The sequence below is a fragment of the Triplophysa rosa genome, linkage group LG18 (genome assembly GCF_024868665.1).
Source record: "Triplophysa rosa linkage group LG18, Trosa_1v2, whole genome shotgun sequence".
Lineage (NCBI taxonomy): Eukaryota > Metazoa > Chordata > Actinopteri > Cypriniformes > Nemacheilidae > Triplophysa > Triplophysa rosa.
Genome location: NC_079907.1, coordinates 12,518,617 through 12,537,429, shown reverse-complemented (window position 1 = coordinate 12,537,429; position 18,813 = coordinate 12,518,617). Strand labels below are relative to the sequence as shown.

Sequence of the window (18,813 nt, the reverse complement as noted above, 5' to 3'; positions counted from 1 at the left end):
CTTTCATTCATTTGTCGGTCAGATGGAGAGGACGCTGTCTTTCAACACTACACAGGTTCTCTCTGCCATGTGTGGAATGTCAACTGACTTTATTTACCACGTTGGTCAGCCAAATGAGGAAAGGATCACATGCTAGGCCGTGAGGTTAGGGGAAAAAAGGTTATCAGGCTTGGTTATTTAAACTGTGCAGAGGTCATTTGGCTTTGAATACAAAGGTGCAAAGAGGGTTTTAATCAAACTAGACATTTGAAATAAAACCACTATTTATAGTTATAAACATTTTTTTCATTATAGCTCAACGTGACATCTGCAAGTATTCACTGTCTACTAAGTGTTTTCCCTTGTAATCATGTAATGTTATTGGTCTTTTTAAGGTCTTAGAGCAGCACATGGATGGACGCTGGAAAGGGCACATCCATGACAGTCAGAGGGCCACTGATCGTGTGGGATTCTTCCCTCCGTCCATCGTGGAGGTTATTAGTCGCAGATCAGGTATACTGGTTACATATACTTTTTATTGGTCCAATTGCACAATTGGTCGGTACAAACATCTGCTGTGCTTCAAAGCAACATGAATTATTTAATTCTAACTTAACTACTTAGGCACATTTCTCAGCAAAGATAAAGCTAGGTACAGCATGTTGTTTACATTACATAACACTCTCCTATAAATACAGCAGGGTTGAAATTCTGAGGCTGATAGTAAAAATTATTTTATTTTTCATTTAATAAAAATAAAAAGAAATTGTGTATGATTTTTTTTAATGAACATAATAATGAAGTTAAATACATATACTGTATGTATATGGGTCAAAGATGAAAAAGGGTTTAAGCATAAAAACAATAAGTGTAATACTGCTTTAAATTGTTGTCTTTTTGGTTTTGTTTTTCTGAGCAAAAAATAAATATCATACATTTTTCCATGATATACAGAAGATGCCCACTAAAATGTCATTCAGTGTAACAATCTTGTCAGGCATATTTACAACAAAAATCAATTTACGACATATTAAAAGACTAATTAGTTGTAATTTTACATTTTGTTTAAATTTGCCACTATCCTAGGTTTTGCCCATTTGTCAATAAGAATTTTTTACTCATTTAAAGCACAATACAATGTCATATGCTCCCTTATTCTTTTATATATTTTAATATGTAAAGTCAGAATAAGCGTGTTGTTTGAATTTGTACATAAATATTGTATGACACTGAATGACAATGTAACATTATTTCAACCAAATTTGGACATTTTATTCTCCAAAAACTTAGTTGAAACCTTAAAGTAGACATTTTACATACATTTAATGTGATTTCTATGGATATAAAATCTCTTTTGTGAATTTCTTTTGATGGGGACATCTTAACGTCTTTGACCCATATGTGTGTGTGTGTGTGTGTGTGTGTGTGTGTGTATATATACTGTATATGAAGAGTTTGGTTCCAAAATGAAATGAATTTTTTTTCAAAAATCATGTTTTTTATTGTGCATTCCAATTAATATCAATCAAACTGCAGTTGGTTTGTTTTGATTTAAGCCACAATAATTAAAAATACGGTTTACTAACACAATAAAACACAATAAAAACATGATAACATAATAAAAAACAGGATTTTTAAAAAATGTTAAAAACGGTTATCTTATTTTGGAACCAAACTCTTCATGTAAACACTGTATAAACATTATGTATATGTATATATATCTGTGTGTGTGTGTGCATCCAAAAAGTGCAATTCTCTTAACACAGTAGATCTGTGGTCATATAGTCCATTGATAAAAGCGCCTCACACGCTAATGAGATTAACAAGAACATATTGGGGACAGCCGGCTCAGCTTTAAACCCCGTGCCTCCGTGAAGAAGGTGCCAGCCTTCGATTGCTGGAGTTTGAGCAGAAAATCTTTTCCTGAAATGAGTCTGTTTTGTTCAGTTCGAGAGAGCGAGAGAGCGAGAGAGCGCAGCGGCAGACTCAGCACTCTGCCATGTCACTGCGTCAACATTCTGCTGTTCACATAAAATGAGCCTTCACTGTAAAGCTTCTGCCTCAATACTGCTGAAGAGATGATGATGATGAGGGCAAAAGCACCAGTGCCTTCGGTTCAAGATTTACACGCTTACTGTCTCTCATGCTGGAGGAAAACATTCCAATCCAGGTTATCTGATCAGGACGACGGATTGGATCCACCAAAGGAATTTTTATAATGTCTTTTTCCACCATCTTTGTTTTTTACATTCTTTTTAATGTGTTTTAGTGTTTTCATGTCATTTAAAGGTGAACTGTGTTTCTTATGCTCAATGTTAAAGACCGAGAAGGATAGTTCACTCAAAATGGAATTTCTTTTAACATTGATTTACCCTCATGTCATTCAAAACCTGTATGTCTTTCTACTGCAGAACACAAAAAAATATATTTTGAAGAAAGTTGGTAACATGCATTGCCGACAAATATCGCACTAAACAGATTCTTTAAGTTTGGGCCAGGAAGACAGAATGTTTTCAGAAAACCTGTCATTATTTTTACCCATTCTGAAGCCGCACACTTCACCTTTAAATGTTTAAACCTTAAACCTTCAATTTGTTACATTTGAAAGAGAGACAACCATGTTTGTCTCTTCATTTTTTTGATCATATCTTCAAAAATTGACATTTTAAGTGTTTCCATGTTGTGTCTATAGGGGGCGCTCTCTCCCGACAGGCTTCACTACCCATCCAGAGACATCACATTCTATCCAGGGCTCTGCCCCCACACAGTTCTCATCACACCCCTCACACTGATGACACCTACACCCTATACTCATCCACCCGGCCTGTCCTGACTCACCAGAACGGGCTGGATCAGCAGCACACAGGTAGCGTGACACTCATAGACATGAATTAAAGAACACACGCATCTACAGACTGTTGACACAGCCTTCCTCCCTCCTAGACCGTTCATATGTGGACTAGTTATGCAATTCTTTAAACCATCATGGCAACCAAGAAAAGAATATTATAGTTGTCTGTTTAGACTAGTGGTTCTCAAACTGGAGAGGAAATGTACAATATTAGACATTTAGTGTAATTTACTATCATTGCAAGTCATTTTTGGAGAAGTTTGAGAAACACTGTTTTAAACAAGCACTCCCCAGTGATGAACCCAATGATCTCTGGTATAAAACTCATTACAGTTATTTAATATCCCAAAACTCCCAGAATTCTCCCCTCCGGCCTTTTCAAGTGTTTGTGTTTGCTAGGTCCGCTTCCCGACAGTCCAGCTAGTCCCAGAGAGTCAGAGGATATTTGGGTCCTCAGGACCTTTCTCAATGGTAAGAGTCGCTTGTTCCCAGAGGCCCCTGTTTGTCTCCAGTATCCTCCCAGCCTGTTGTCTCATCCCAGTAAACTTCCACTTGTCCAAAATACCAGTGACAGGAGCCTTTGGTCTTAAACTGAGGTTTCATATGGTTCCAGTCACCCGAGGCTGTCCTTTGTTTGTTTGTTTGCCTGCCTCCAGCTCACCATTTTGTGTCCCTGAATTCAAACCCAAGTCCTCCTCAACGTTCCTTTGTGTTCCTCCACATTCCTCCACATCTCTGCAGAGACTTTTCTGGAGTTCATACAATAGTGCGTGTTACCTATTTAAGTTTGAATTTGATAACAAGCTGTTGTTTATTGCAGGGTTCGCCATCGAAAAAAAAACAGATTTGTATGGTATCTCACCAAATCTCTCTCTGGTAGCAGGAGACAGAAACAGTGTTGGGAGTTCAGGGAGCATGGGCAGCAGTCGCAGTGCCGGCAGTGGACAGAGCGCCGAAGGACCGCATCAGTCACCTGCTGCTGTCCAAGACACCACAAAGGTGGACTTCAGTTTACAATGAAGTACCAAACATAACCATTGCACTTTTTGGACATTCATCATCATAGTACCATAGGATTTTTGGACGTAAATTGAAGTACATTGCTATGGGAGGCAAATCCTGCCAAATTTAAATAAATAAATTAAACGATGAAAATGAAAACCAATTAGCAATTTCATTATACACAACTGCGCACACAATATGTGCCAAAATGAAAAATAAAATGAAATTATTTTATTTTCATTTTCACACTGACAATGCGTTGTCCCTGTCAAATTGAAAAAGAAAGTGCAATTGGTGATTTGACATTTCATTTTCACTAAGATCTCGAGGCAAGACTGCCAATATGAAAATGAAAAGGCAAATGTGAAAAAGAAATTGCAAAAACATTTTTTACAAAGGTTTTTATTAATGTTCACGCAGTAATACTGACACAATTCTAATTAAAATGTAAAGTTTGATTTTCATTTTATTTTCTCCTCTCTTTTATTTCGTTTTCATTTTCGTTTTCTTTTTCTTGTTCCAAGTCATGCAAATTACATGTTTATTAGTGGGTGTGGACGAGCGTCTGCATTACTGGAAACGCCCACAATAACGTCATATCCGTTTATTCAAACGAAGTTGTGTAGACTTTGTCAGGCGCCGCTTGGCCTTAGCTCTTTGTAATGACCACGATGACTGTGCCTGGTGCAATACCGAAAAGTTGTAGTGTGGTGTTCTTCATCTCTGATAAGTTAACAGACGTCTGAACAGACGAACAAACTAAAGCATTGGAGAGCCTGTATCTCTAGCGTGCCCTGAAACATGCACTCCGCCGCTGACCTGCTCTTACACTGTACATTACCATCCTCACCCGAGCACGCTATCATCATTACACTGTGACTGCTTTTAAGAACACATAAACAAAGCGATCTTTCTCAGCACAATATAATCCATCGTAATGTTCTGTTTGAGGTTGATAAGGTGTGTTTAACTTCACGCGCGTGGTGCACAGAGAAAGATATTTGGAAGAATGCTTATAACCAAACAGATCTTGCCCCCCCCTTGACTCCCATAGTAGGAAAAAGTACTTTATAATTTTTTTTTGTTCTGTTGAACACAAAAGAAGACATTTTGAAGAATGTAGGACAGCAAACAGTTCTTTGGCACTTTTTGACTACCATTGTATTTTTTCCTACTATGGTAGTCAAAATCTGTCTGGTTATAAGCATTCTTCCAAATATCTTTCTCTGTTTTCACCAGAACAAAGAAATGTATACAGATTTGGAACAACTTGAAGGTGAGTAAATGATGACAGAATTTTCATTTTTGGATGAAGTATCTCTTTAATACACAGTCTCTGAAGTGTGCATGTACTGTATGTGACCTGATGCTGTTTTTTTTCTGTGTGCAGCTGCCTCCCTCTGCTGGTGAAGTGGTAGAACTGTGCTCTCAACCACCTGATCCCACAAAACAGGCAAACCCTTATTCAGGTTAGCACATTTTTTAGCCATTGTTTTATTTAGAAACAGGCTTTTGATGTTACACATGCTGAGAGTTTGCATTCGTGTAAATGTAAAAGTCATAGGCATTACTTTAAAAGCGAATAAACGATTGAGTTCAGTTCAACAACTTAAAATATATAGTCGTCGGTGCCCTTCCGAAACCTTGGATGTCCAAATTCACTGGAAATGGAAAATAACTTTACTTCTTAAATGATTAAATACTGTTGTCAAAGTTGACAAGCACTTTTTCACACTATTTATGGGTTAGATATTTTCAAAAACCAGTGACAAACGTAAAGGGTGACTAATAATAGTGATTTATGGCAAATCAAAATCACCAAATATGGAGATACGAGGTTTCAGAAGCAGAGCAGCTTTAAAATATATACAACCTTTAATATATTAAAATATCTACTCATTTGCACATAGAGATACAGTCCATTGTCAGATTTCAGTGGGAGGGAAGGATCGAGAGAGGCAGGCAAAATTGTCTGTAAGTCAGAGATATCGAAAAAAGAAAAGATTTAGAAAAAGAGATGCATATTCAATTCAATTCAATTTTATTTATATAGTGCTTTTCACAATGTGGAGAAAAACAGAAAAACACCGAAAATGAAAAACACATCACAGTGCATGGTGTTTATATAACAAGCAAGATCATTCTAGTAAATAATAGCTAATAAATATAAAAATAAATGTAAATGTCATTGACACAAGAGGGTGTATGTAGGGTCGCTGGATTAAAGAAGATAATCATGAGACAGACAAACTCTTTAAACATTGTCACATTTTATGAGGGTAAGTAAAGTGGAGTCATGTTCATATATGAAGAGTTTATTTGCCAAAACCGATAACTCAAAAATCATGTTTTTACATTTTTTCAGTTTTATTGTGTTATTTAGGTGTTTTTTTTAAGTTCTTTTTACTTTACAGTTTGATTGATATTACTGGGAATGCACATAAAAAACTCTGTTTAAAAAAAAACCTGTTGCAAATAAACTCATCATATGTTATTATTACCACTTCTGAAAGTTACAATACAAAGTCCATTTCAAAAATGCATATCTCCATATTTGTGTAGCTTTATAGTTTCTTAAAGACCTAATTGCTTTTTATACATTCCTGTTATGTAGAATTAGATCATATATCTAGAATTTTTTGTTCATGTACACTTGGTTTGTTGGATTTGTTGTCGGCTATACCATAGAGACAGACCTAGTAGTGAAGTTTTCTCATACACATGGGCATATTCTTACACAATTACTTATCAAAGCTGCCTTAGGTCTTAACTTCTCTTCTCCATATGTCAGTAATTGTGCAATTCTGGTGCGATGTGTTGTTGGAGATGTGAAAACAGTGCCTGGGGTAACAGGAGAACATTTTTATGTCATTCTGCTGAAACATGAAGCACATCAGCTCACCGGTGTGTTAATTTGTAAACACAATAAAACAGTATGTATGAAAGACTGCACTGTGCCTCACACAGCAAAATCGCCAGTGTTAAAAGGGTCAAATTAACACTCACAGTGTATAATCCACACTCTTAAAGTGTGGATTATATAAACACTGTGAGAGTTAATTTGACCCTTTTAACACTGGCGATTTTGCTGTTTACTGTTAACTGCAGCCTGACCAAAAGAACTGTTTATGCATGTATACTTTAGGGGCTCTTGGACGTAGGGTGCTTCTGAGCGGCTCCAGAACTGGAGAGCAACATGTCATTCATTCAAAACAGCTTCTGGATGGCCGGGTGAGATCAGGACTTTGTTCAGAATAGTAGACTACCATACAGCTATTGCTGCGTATTGCTAGTATGTATATGGTGCATGTTACGCAAATGTTTTGTAGGCATAGAACATATGCCACAGTACGATGTTTACTTTTTCAAATTCACCTTATTACGTTTTTTCTTACAATCTAGAATCAATTGATTTGTGGCCTGACTAGTGACTAGCCCTTATTTTTGCAACCATGTTTTCTGTAAACTTCTTAATGCTAAACTCTCAATAATCTCTCAAGGATGCCGAGGCTATTTATCAGTGGCTGAGTGAGTTTCAGTTGGAGCAGTACACATCTAATTTCCTCACGTCTGGATATGATGTTCCCACTATGAGCAGGATGACCCCTGAGGTGAGCTGACTCTCTGTTTACTGTCGTACAAAGGCTGGTTTTTACTGCTGTATCCTAAACATTTTAAACCGATTTTAGACATACTGTATCTGAACTCTATTAATTTTTCTCTTTGTGGTTTCAGGATCTCACTGCTATTGGTGTTACAAAGCCAGGTCATCGCAAGAAGATCTCGATGGAGATCAGCAGCTTGAACATTCCAGAGTGGTTGCCGGATTATATTCCAGTAAATAATTGCTTTATAAGGCTTTCATTTTTTAAGATGAAATATTTTTGGTATACCTTGTAGACAAGGATGTGTACACATATTATAATATTATTGTATATAGAATTCATGCATTCATATACAGCTGCAGAAAAAAATAAGAGACCAATTAAAAATTTCATTTAATCAGCATTTTTAGATGTATTGTGGCCATTCCAGTTCAGTGTCTGTTGAATTTCAACAAAATCAAACTTCAGGAGTGACATAAAGTCATCCAACAGCCATGTGAAAGACTGACAGCATGACAAGACTCATAAAAACTGTGATAAAAATCAAGGATATCACATATTTTTTTAAACTTCATAAATACATGTACAAATATTACTGTTGTGTTGCTTAAAAGTGAACATGAACTTGTTTTCTTTGCAGTATTTGAGGTCTGAAAAAATACAGAGAATCTTTTCTTATTATTTTCTTACAGTTATTTTGACTTGTTTCTCCAGTTTTCATTTTCTGCAAATAAGTGCAAATAGAAACAATCTTTTTATTTGAAATTTGGAAGAAATGTTGTTAGTAGTTCACAGAATTAAACAAAAACGATAATTTTACCTAAATAGTAAATTCAGAAGAACTGAAAATAATGGAAAAACTGTCTCTTAATTTTTTCCACGACTGTATATGCTCAAGGTTATAAAATGTAGTGACAGCATGCATTAGTGAATAAATGAATAGAAACTGGTATATAAATTATAAAAAATTTGCAATAGACAAAAAAATACATATACAAATACAGATATGCTGTGTTATAACGTGTTAAACAACAAAAATGTGATATGTATTGCATATGACTATATTTTCAGCTAATATCACAAATATTGTTTATTATACAACAGAGAATTCAGTCTTATAATAGAAGTCCCATTGTATTTGTTTGTTTGTTGCAGTCTGATATTGGCAAATGGCTCAGTGCTATAGGGCTGCCACAATACCAGAAAAAGCTGGCAGAGAATGGGTATGACTCCATCAGCATAGTGCAGGATATCACATGGGAGGATCTGCAGGAAATTGGCATCACTAAACTGGGTAAATGGACCTGTCCTCACTATATACTGTAGATTGATAGTGGACCAATCCAGATAGTACACTATATAAACGGTTTTAAAGCAACAACATAAACAAATGTTACTGTACTAACTTCCGTTACAAATCCGTAAAAAATTCCTCTCCCTGAAGATTATTTCTGCTAACAAAAGAAATAACAAGTGACATTAGCTAGCAAGTAAAAATATGTCTAGACAGTATTATTTTGGGTTACACAAACCATTTAACAAGTTGTTTATTTAATACAATTAATATACAATAAAATTAAATAATTTGTTTATTCAATAAAAAAGTTATTATACAATTCCATATTAATATACATTATTATTAATGTAAATAAAATAAAATAAAAATATTTATATTATTAGCCACTAACCAGACCGATCAACAAACACAGACTGGAAGTTAACTTTGGGCCATGCGTGTGCGTCTGATGAAACCGTCTACATAGTCAAAATCACTTCCAAACAATGATCTCTTCAGTGGACCCCACTGTACTCTTTCGAAGTGATTTTATTGACAATTTTGCTTGTAATTTTACAAAAGAATAAACAATGTTAATGGGAAGTAACTGTTATTCCATATACTTCCCTCAGCTCCCTGTTGAAAAAACCAGCATATCGTCGCTGTCGGGCAGAATCCTCGCATCTCCAAAACCACTATTTTTCAGGAAATTAAAAAAAACTGCATATTTTTTGAGTTATTAAACATTGTATCGTTAAAGTTGGTATTATACCTTATATTGCTATCATATACTGTTGTGTACCAACATTAACACAACATTTCCCCAAAACCATGTTTAATCGGAGATACAAGGTTTATGACTTGGGAGCAGGGAGATACGCGATTACGCTGCCATTGATAAGAATGGTACGGACACAGACGTCGCTGCTGCCAGCAGTGTTCATCAAAGTCTGCGTTCGCGTTGAGCCTTTTGACAAGAGACGAGGCTTTAAGAGCTAATGAAAGCTAATGATTGTGGTTACATACATCTTCCTAAACTCTATTTTAAACGTTAGAGCTATGAGTGATGCAATACCAAAATAAAACATTAAACAGGCTGTCTAATATAGGCGGAAATTAATCTGCACGCAAATAAAGTCGGTGGTCGCGTTGAGCCTCTTGACAAGAGAAAAGGCTTTAATCGTTAACCAAAGCTAACGACTGTGGTTACATACATCTTCCTAAACTCTATTTTAAAGGTTTAAGAACTATAAGTGATGTAATACAAAAAACGATGAGCTGACTAGGCTGTCTAATAGGCGGAAATTAGCCGAATCTGCTCGCAAACCCTACCTTCGTGGCTCATGGGCTTCCTTCTGCACCGAAGCATTACAGCTATCGATTTTTAACAAAACAGGCCTACTCAAATGTATCTAACCTAACTATTTTCACTCGTTATTGTCTAAAAAACTTTCAATCAGGAGACGTAATGCCGAGAAGCTGGAGTTGGAAGAGGTGGAGTTACGAGACTTCTCAGACAGTTGAAGTGTCCAATGGAGTTAAGAGATTTGCTCTCAAGCTATTTTCAACACTTTAGATTGGTTAATAATTTGTAAAAATAACAGACCCACATGGGGACTGACCAATAGCATCGATTTGTGAAAAAATATTTGGACATAGGAGGTTTCCGCCCGACAGCGACGATATGCTGGTTAGGTAGGTTTTGAAGCATGGTAGCTGGTTTAAGATGGCCATGTGCTGGTTTAGGACCAGTTTAAACCAGCACATGACCAGCTTAAACCAGCACAAACCAGCTACCATGCTTCAAAACCTACCTAACCAGCATATGCTGGTTTTTTCAACAGGGCTAGTCCTCAAAATAAGATTTCACACTTTCTAGCAAAAACACCAAAATAAAGCAGGTTATTCTTAGTTCACATTTAATGCATCGAGCAACTTTGCCGTCTTCGTTATTTGTCCTAAAACCACACATTGGATATAGACTAAAGGCATTTTTCTTCTGCAAAAGCAGCACTGGTGCGTAATACTGTATATAGATATGCCAACAAAAGGAGCGTTCTCACAGCAGGGGTGTGAGATTTTCGGGAAAACCTCCTCATGTATTTATTCTGTTTTTTAATAGTATACTGTTTACCCACAGGCCATCAGAAGAAGCTGATGCTCGCTGTGAAGAAGCTCAGTGATGTGCAGAAGGCTCGTAAGAACCAGGCTGAAGATCAAGCAATGCTGCAGCACAGGAGAGCTCCTCCTGCCCTCGAGCTGGTGGCCATCGAGCACCACGAGAACCCGGACTGTCCTTCCTCCCCTCTGTCGCCAAAGATGCTCACCTTTCAGGACAGCGAGCTGAGCGCCGAGCTGCAGAACGCCATGGCCCGGAGCGGGTACGCCGGTGTCCAGGATGGTTTCTGTAGCGCGGGTGGAGCATCCGTACGCCTCAGTCAAGAGAGCATCGGCACACGATCGGGGGGTTCTGGACAGTCACAGGAACGCCCGATGGCATCTGTAACGCCCCACAGTCGATCGCAGGAGAGCTTGGGAAGTGTAGACAGCAGCCACAATAAGGAGCAGGATGGAAGCCAGTTATCACCTGTTAAAATGACACCGGTGTTGCCGGCGAGGACACCGCCTGTAATCGCAAATAAAGCGGCACGATTTGTATACCCACCTGTTGTGAGCAAGCCCAAACCAGTTGCGTCTCCCTCCAAACCCCTTCACGGCTCACCGCACGGATCGCCTCTCCAAAGAGGTTTCAGCTACCTACAGCATCAAAACAACAACATGGGAAGCCCAGTCCCGGTTAGGGCTCTACAGCCGAACGGAGAGGCATCCCGGTCCAAAAAGCGAAGCCAGAGTCTTTCACGCTATGCGCTTTCAGATGGAGAGAATGAAGATGAAGATATATCTACACCCACGGCGTCTGCAAATCTGTCATCATACGTCACCCTCACTCGTAAGCCCGGGCGTAGCCAGACAGCTTACGGCTGTGGTGAGCGTCAGGTGGCCCGCAGTCATTCCTTTGCCATACGTACTAAGAGGAAGGGTCCTCCACCTCCCCCTCCGAAGCGACTGAGTTCTGCACCGAGTGGGGTCAGTACAAGTGGGGTTGAAATGGAAAGCGCAGGAAGCGTTAGAAGCATCTCGGCCCGATTGGAGAACAATGCAGGGAGCCCCAGTAAGGCATGCAATAGCCCTTTGTTTAGAGCCGGCTCACCAGCCACCCCACCAAAACATTTGGGGAACCGTAGGAAAACTGTCAGTGAATCTTCAGTTAACGAAGCAGAAAACAAGGAACCTTTGAGGAATCACAAACAAAGAGGTTCACAATCTTCAACAGGAAGCTCACAGGAGAGCATACCTTTCGCTGAAGAAGGCAAAGTGACCATCAAACAAAGGACCAAAATATCAACCAATAAGACTGTGACTGGTGTTAAAATTCTAAGGCCAGCACAGCCTATCAAATCACCTTTAGAGTTGCCGGAGTTTCACTTAAAAGAATCAGACACTGTCAAAAGGAGACACAAGCCAAAAGAACTACAGACCAAGGGTCAAGGCGCAAGCGTGCGTGCAGGAAATGTGACCGCCGCTGAGACCGAGATGGTCTCGCAGCGCATGCATAATGGCAGATTGACTGAGAATCCATACAAACTGAGTCTGTCTCCCAAACCGGGCTCTCCGCATAAACCTCCAACTCCTTCGAAGCCCACGCGCCATTCTGCTTCAGCAACCTCAGGTACTGCAATGTGCTTACATTTTTAAAAGGATAGTTCAGCCAAAAATATACAATCTGACATTATTTATTCACCCTCGTGTTGTTCAAAACCTGTATTTGACTCTGTTCCGTGAAACACAAAGAAGATATTTTGAGAAATGTCTCAGTGTTTGTGTCCATATAATGGAAGTCAAAGGGTGTCAAGGTTGTTCGGTTACCAGCGTTCTTCAAAGTGTTTCATTTTGTGTTCTGAAGAAGAAAGAAAGTCATGCAGGTTTGGAGTGACATGAGGGTGAGTAAACAATGAAAGATTTTTGGTTGAACACCAACTTTCAGCCATGCTCCTCCATTGATGTTTAAAGGGACAGTTCACCCAATAAAGAACATTCTGTCATCATTTTCTCATTCCAAACCTGTGTGACTTTCGTCTTTCGCAGAACACAAAAAAGATATTTAGAAGAATGTTTGTATCCGAACAGCAGCGGCACCCATTGACTTCTGTAGTATGGACTCGAAACCAATGCAAGTTAGTGGATGCCAGAAAGCAACATTCTTCAAAATATCTTCTTTTGTGTTCTGTGAAAGAAAGAAAGTCATACAGGTTTGAAATGACAAGAGGGTGCGTAAATGATGACATCATTTTCATCCCTATCACTTTAAATTCTCTAAATGTATGATTTATATTATGTTACATGTCTGTCTTGTTGACTGTCGTCATTATTGGTTCTTCAGGAGTGACAGTCTGTGTCGCACAGAGTGTGGCATTTGCCGTTTCACCTCCATGCAGTTCTCCGGTTCGATGTCCCTTCATCAAAGGACATCAAAGTCAGTCTGTGCTGGCTGGAAAGTCACAGGCCGTGTCAGACGTCCAAGATGAGCTGGTACATAAACGTCTAGAGCAAACCAGCACGTCCCTGGAAGCAGCGCTTAAAGTTGTGGAAAGGAAATTGGCTCAGGAGGATCCAAGAGAAAGGTGACACATAACACACACAAAGACACACATGCACGAAATGGTCATGAAGTTTGATATATGGCACAAATATAGACAAAATACAGTCTGCATAGATAAATAACACACAATGTCCAATGTTGTTTGGTTACCAACAAGATACCACAAATATCTTCTTTTGTGTTCTGCAAAAGAAAGAAAGTCATACAGGGTTGGAATGACATGCTTAATCATGATTTTGTGGGGTTTACACACACACTCTGTATTAAGATGAGATGGATCTGCAGATGGCACTATAATGACTAAATGACCACTCGTCCATTGGGAAATCTATAGCAATAAACTGACTCCCCTTCCACAAATGTCTTTTATTTCCTGACGGTTTGGTAGTTTTGGCTGAGATGAAGATATATTGTCGATGTCTTTATCGCAGGCCTGGAGACAGATGGTGTCTCAACAATGTGGAGTTTTATTTGACTCGCCTTCTAACCAAACCACGGTCAATAGCGTTTCTGCTCATTCTGTCTACCATTGAACATCATTTTGCATTTTGAAGAGATGTAGCTTGTTACAAGGCATATGTTAATCCAAATTTGCATGTGGATGCTGTGAATCTCGACTAAATCAACACGTTCGGCTTAAGACTTATTAAGATAGATGTGTACTCACTGTGCATTCTTATTAAAACTTTGTTCTCATCCTTGTTTCTCTCAGTGGCATCAACACGGTGAAGTCAGCTGGGAATATTCTTGATGATATAGGAAACATGTTTGATGATCTAGCCGACCAGCTGGAAGCCATGTTGGATTGACTTGACTCAAATACAGCATGGGGCCTTCACATGGACTCCTCTGGATGTGTGAGATGCAATGCCGGGTTTGGAGACAATCAAACTTTACACAAGTTATTCGTTTACAGTGCACTTTTGTAAAAAACTATTTGTTTGCATTACCCAATTTAAAGGGTGAAAAATGGCAACAATCATGGCTGTTTCCTTTACGCTCCTTCCATCTGCAGTTGACTAGGCAAACACTGAAACATATTTGTTGCTTTCTGTATCTTTGGCTTATTGGACAGAATGTGTTTTATCATAAGCACTTACTATTAAAGCTCTTCAAGCAGAGACACTTTCATTTCCTGTTGTGCTAAGACTTTGGCCTCTAGCAATGGATATACAGTGCAAAGGCTGAGAGTGTGATGCAAGTTCAATTCTGTGTTTGAAATGCTCAGACATTCAGTATCATTCTATGAATTTTCTTGTTTTTAGACTAAACACATTAGAGGGAATTATTATATAACAGAGGGAAAAGGATCAACCAAAAAAACGTTTTCGTTTGTTGTAATGCCACCTCATGGACCAAGTATGTTTGACTAATATTACTGTAACCATGTCATTGAAAAGAAGACGGGGCAGTATACAGAACAGTCACCTGTTTGAGGTTTTGTACTGTGCAGTATATCTTTAATGTCACTGTGCGTTGTATAATGTTTGGAACGTTGCATAGCAGTTAACTACATGTTAGGAAAATAACTTTTCTTAACATGTTATAGCAATAGTATATTTTGATAACAATTGCGTTTTGGAAGATAAACAGTGTTGGGTAAGTTACTCTCAAAAAGTAATTAATTACTAGTTACTAATTACATATTCAATAGTGTAATTAGATTACTGTACAAATTACTCTCTCCGAAAAGTATTTAGTTACTTATTATTAATTACTTTCTATATCCTACATCAACCTTGATTAGTTAAGTGATTCAAGGATAGGCATGAAAGGGCTCTTTTAATTCATTCAAATAAATAATATTAAACTACGTAAAGTACTCTTATTAACTGACCAAAGTATTACAAATGTGAGACTTATACATTAAAGCACAGATTTTAAAGTTAGACTTTGAATTTTGATGTCAATTCCACTATTACACACACATATTATTACACAGTATTTAGTTTAATTACATCAAAAGTAACTGTAATTAAATTACAGAAAAATAAGAGTAATCCCTTACTTTACTTTTTCAAGGGAAAAGTAATTAAATTACAGTAACTAATTACTTAGTAACTAGTTACACCCAACACTGAAGATAAAGCATATGGGATGGATCACTTCTATTGTAAATGTATTTTTATAAGAAGTATAATTTATTTGATTTGTGCAGTGACAAAGAAAGGGCCTTTTTTGTAAATGTTCACCTTGACTGAAACCAGGCAAAATAGATTTATATGAACCATATGAACAACACATTTTTCAAGCACAAATGACCAAAGGGGACCTGAGATCTGTGTTATTAGCTTTAACAAGACATGGGGCACATGTGGTTAAAAATACACAAAATAGATGGTTCAAACTTTCTATGATCTGATACTCAGGATGAGAAATGCAAGCTTCAAAGCTTAATGGCTTCTCACTTCTGTGACCTGTGCACTTTTCCCAAAGTTATATAGTGTATGCACTGTATGTATCTTTCATTGTACACATTTATTTTTGTTTACCAGTTCTTGTTTATTCTGCATGTACTGTACGCTGGTAAGACGACCAGTTCTTGACTGAAAGAGACTTTCCTCTTAACTGTTTGATGTTACCTATATTGCTAAAAAGAGATATATGTGGAATAACTCGTGGCTGAAAGAAGGCCGGAGCATCACGTTCTTGCATGTTTTTAATGTAACCATCTGAAATGCTTTTGTATGATATGGAATGATATTTTGATGGACTTTATAAAAGCAGCACTTACTGGTGCTATACTATCTTTTTAAACAGCACTGTGTACTTTATATCCCTGTTCATTCCTTATGGCAATACTTTGGCATTGCTGTGTTCATTGCAGGGCTTAGTAAGAGCCATGAGTACCATCAGTTTAGGTCTCTTATGATTTCACAATCAATACTGCAAGGTATTTGAATACTTTTAATAAAAGAACAGATCGATCTTCAGATCAAAAGCCTTGTGTCATTGTGGCTCACTATTTGTTTTTATTATATTGTACAAGGTGACGGAAAACTGACCCTTGAACTAACAAGAACCACAATGTATTTAGTTCCTTCTCACTCTAAATTTATTCATAATATGTAACAAATGAGTTTTTGTTTTTACTATAAAGACAATCAGCAGAAACAGTGAAAATGAAACGGAGGAAGATGTGCAGAAAAATGTTCAGCCATAGAGCCAGTTATGCTGACATTTCGAGTAGTCACAGAGTTCTTCTGGTTTGAACCACAGGTTGATCTCGGCGTTGGCACTTTCTACAGAATCACTGCCATGGATGATGTTCCTGTTGAAAAAATAAATGAGCATTAGGAAAAACTAATGCAGATAAATGAAAGTGACAGATACATAGATTATTCTTAATAGATTCCTCATGGGAAATGTAGTATACATACAGCTGTAACATCAAATACTGAACCATCTGGAAGAAATTTCAGAAATATACAGCTGAAACTATTATTTGCATGAAAAATGAATAAATCAAGAAAACGTGACTGGTATGTTGTTGTGAGTGGGTGTGTGCTTCTAAAATTAAATCTAATGTTCATTACAATTTAGCATTAATATGTGCAGTTTCTTTATCATTTGAAATGAATTAACTTTGATGATTTTATCTACGTTACAGTATGGTCTTACCGAGAAACCTGTACGCAAAAGTCACCCCGGATCGTCCCAGGCTTGGAGTCAATGGGATTAGTCTCCCCAAGCATTACTCTACCAGTTTTGATAACATTAAAACCCTCCCACACCTATAAATACATTACAAAATTACTGCAAGAAATGTTTCAAACATTAGCACTGAAGATAAAACATTAAATTCAAAGTGCCCATAAAGACATATAAATAGGCTTACCATGGCAACCACAGGGCCAGAGGACATGTAACTGACAAGTCCAGGAAAGAACAGCCGGTCCTTCAGGTCACTATAGTGCTCTCTGAGAAGATCATCACTGGCCTGAATTAAACACATACAAAATACAAACCTGCCGTATAAAAAGCTCTTCTATTATTTCACACACACACACACTTTTAAGTGTAATGTCAACACAGCATCTTATGTTTGGTTAATTAGATGATCACAAGGGAATATAGCAGGTGCACCTTCACACACAACAAGACACCACAATGAAAGTAATTGGTTTTAACCCCTAGAAGACCACACGTGCTTAAAATGCATTAAAATTAATATGCACAACGCATAAAAATACAATTTGATAGTTTTTCTAATTTAAAAATATCATACACGAATAGAAACTGTACTTATATTTCTATATTCGCGCAATGAATATTGTGCATAAATATTGCGCACCCGTATTAAACAAACAAAAACGTATGTTGTATATAAAATGCATCAAATACAAAATGTTATTTTAGCTTACCTGGATCAATTTCAAAGCAACTAACTTGAACCCTTTTTGTTCAAATCGCGTGATGATCTCTCCTACAAAACCCCTCTGCACGCCATCTGGCTTAATGGCAATGAAAGTGCGCTCCTCGTTTGCAGACATAATGCTGAAAGCACAGAAAATACAGACATATTAAACACATTTAACAATTGCACTGAAAAAACTTTAGGAAAACTTACACCGCTGCGCGTTTGGCACCATGGACTTGAGGTGCAGAAGGGGGTGTGGGCGCTGAAACCCCTGAGCCCATCACCACCAGTTACATTGCGGGTAACAGTAACAGTAAAACCTGCTTGCTTAACCTTCATTGCTTAAAGAAAGACTGTCTGAACCGTGACCGATGATCTGACCTCAAAGGATCCAGTGTATTTACAGCAGCACCTTATCTAATCATCTTTACATCGTAACGCACTTTAAAACGCGAATAGGACCTACTTCATGTATTCAGCGTACAAAACTACCCATTAACTGATAGGCTGCTGATAAATTTAACAAGTTTACTTTATGACTATAAAAAGTCATATAGGCTACTGCTCCGTTCATGTTGGTTTAAAAACAAGGTAGGCTACGCATTGTTGTTTATTACATTAACTGCCTGGTTTTGAAACAAGCAATACTTTCAATTATAAAATTAAGAGTAGCCTAATAAAACACAGTAGTGAAAATAAAAAAAATGGCATCCATGTACAGTATACAGTATAGTCTTACATTATTTGACGGATGTCCACGAGTCTTAACGTTATTCCACACGCACGGTTGTATTCACTAATCCATGACCAACTTGCATGAAGTGTTTAATGGTGGGGGCGGAGATTGCGGTTGCAGTGCTTTTGCAAACAGTGATGCTTTGGAAATTTCAAATTGTTGCATATGACAAATATGTTGCATAAATGGCTCCATTATGTTATTAAAACTAGTAATTATTTTATGGGATATGTGAACATAAATACATTTAGTCTATAGCAAAATATGTATTCTTATCCAATAGCCACTAATCTAACATATATTCATTATCTCCATCCGTGTAATGCATTTCACTGCAAATAAAA

General features: G+C 37.6%; 2 protein-coding genes across 9 annotated transcripts in view; one reads left to right on the top strand and one right to left on the bottom strand.

Moving 5' to 3' along the window:
* Window positions 1-16,302, top strand: part of caskin2 (CASK interacting protein 2) — a 90,532-nt gene extending 74,230 nt beyond the window's left edge. For 2 of the 8 annotated variants that reach the window (XM_057357979.1, XM_057357982.1), the window contains 12 exons: window positions 375-492; window positions 2,672-2,845; window positions 3,230-3,301; window positions 3,711-3,829; window positions 5,223-5,301; window positions 6,978-7,063; window positions 7,333-7,443; window positions 7,568-7,669; window positions 8,593-8,731; window positions 10,854-12,443; window positions 13,155-13,395; window positions 14,086-16,302. In XM_057357979.1, the coding sequence (XP_057213962.1) occupies window positions 375-492; window positions 2,672-2,845; window positions 3,230-3,301; window positions 3,711-3,829; window positions 5,223-5,301; window positions 6,978-7,063; window positions 7,333-7,443; window positions 7,568-7,669; window positions 8,593-8,731; window positions 10,854-12,443; window positions 13,155-13,395; window positions 14,086-14,182 (2,928 nt within the window). In that variant the 3' untranslated portion in view covers window positions 14,183-16,302. The remainder of the gene's footprint in view (window positions 1-374; window positions 493-2,671; window positions 2,846-3,229; window positions 3,302-3,710; window positions 3,830-5,222; window positions 5,302-6,977; window positions 7,064-7,332; window positions 7,444-7,567; window positions 7,670-8,592; window positions 8,732-10,853; window positions 12,444-13,154; window positions 13,396-14,085) is intronic. The other 6 variants (XM_057357980.1, XM_057357981.1, XM_057357983.1 and 3 more) reach the window with 6 other exon arrangements.
* Window positions 16,303-16,405: 103 nt separating this feature from the next.
* nme2a (NME/NM23 nucleoside diphosphate kinase 2a) lies at window positions 16,406-18,544 on the bottom strand. Its single transcript, XM_057357987.1, has 5 exons — window positions 18,473-18,544; window positions 17,738-17,870; window positions 17,212-17,313; window positions 16,995-17,107; window positions 16,406-16,644 (listed from the first exon to the last, which is right to left on the bottom strand). Exons 2-5 carry the CDS (start codon window positions 17,864-17,866, stop codon window positions 16,527-16,529), a joined length of 462 nt encoding a protein of 153 aa, XP_057213970.1. The 5' UTR covers window positions 17,867-17,870; window positions 18,473-18,544; the 3' UTR covers window positions 16,406-16,526.
* Window positions 18,545-18,813: the final 269 nt, after the last annotated feature.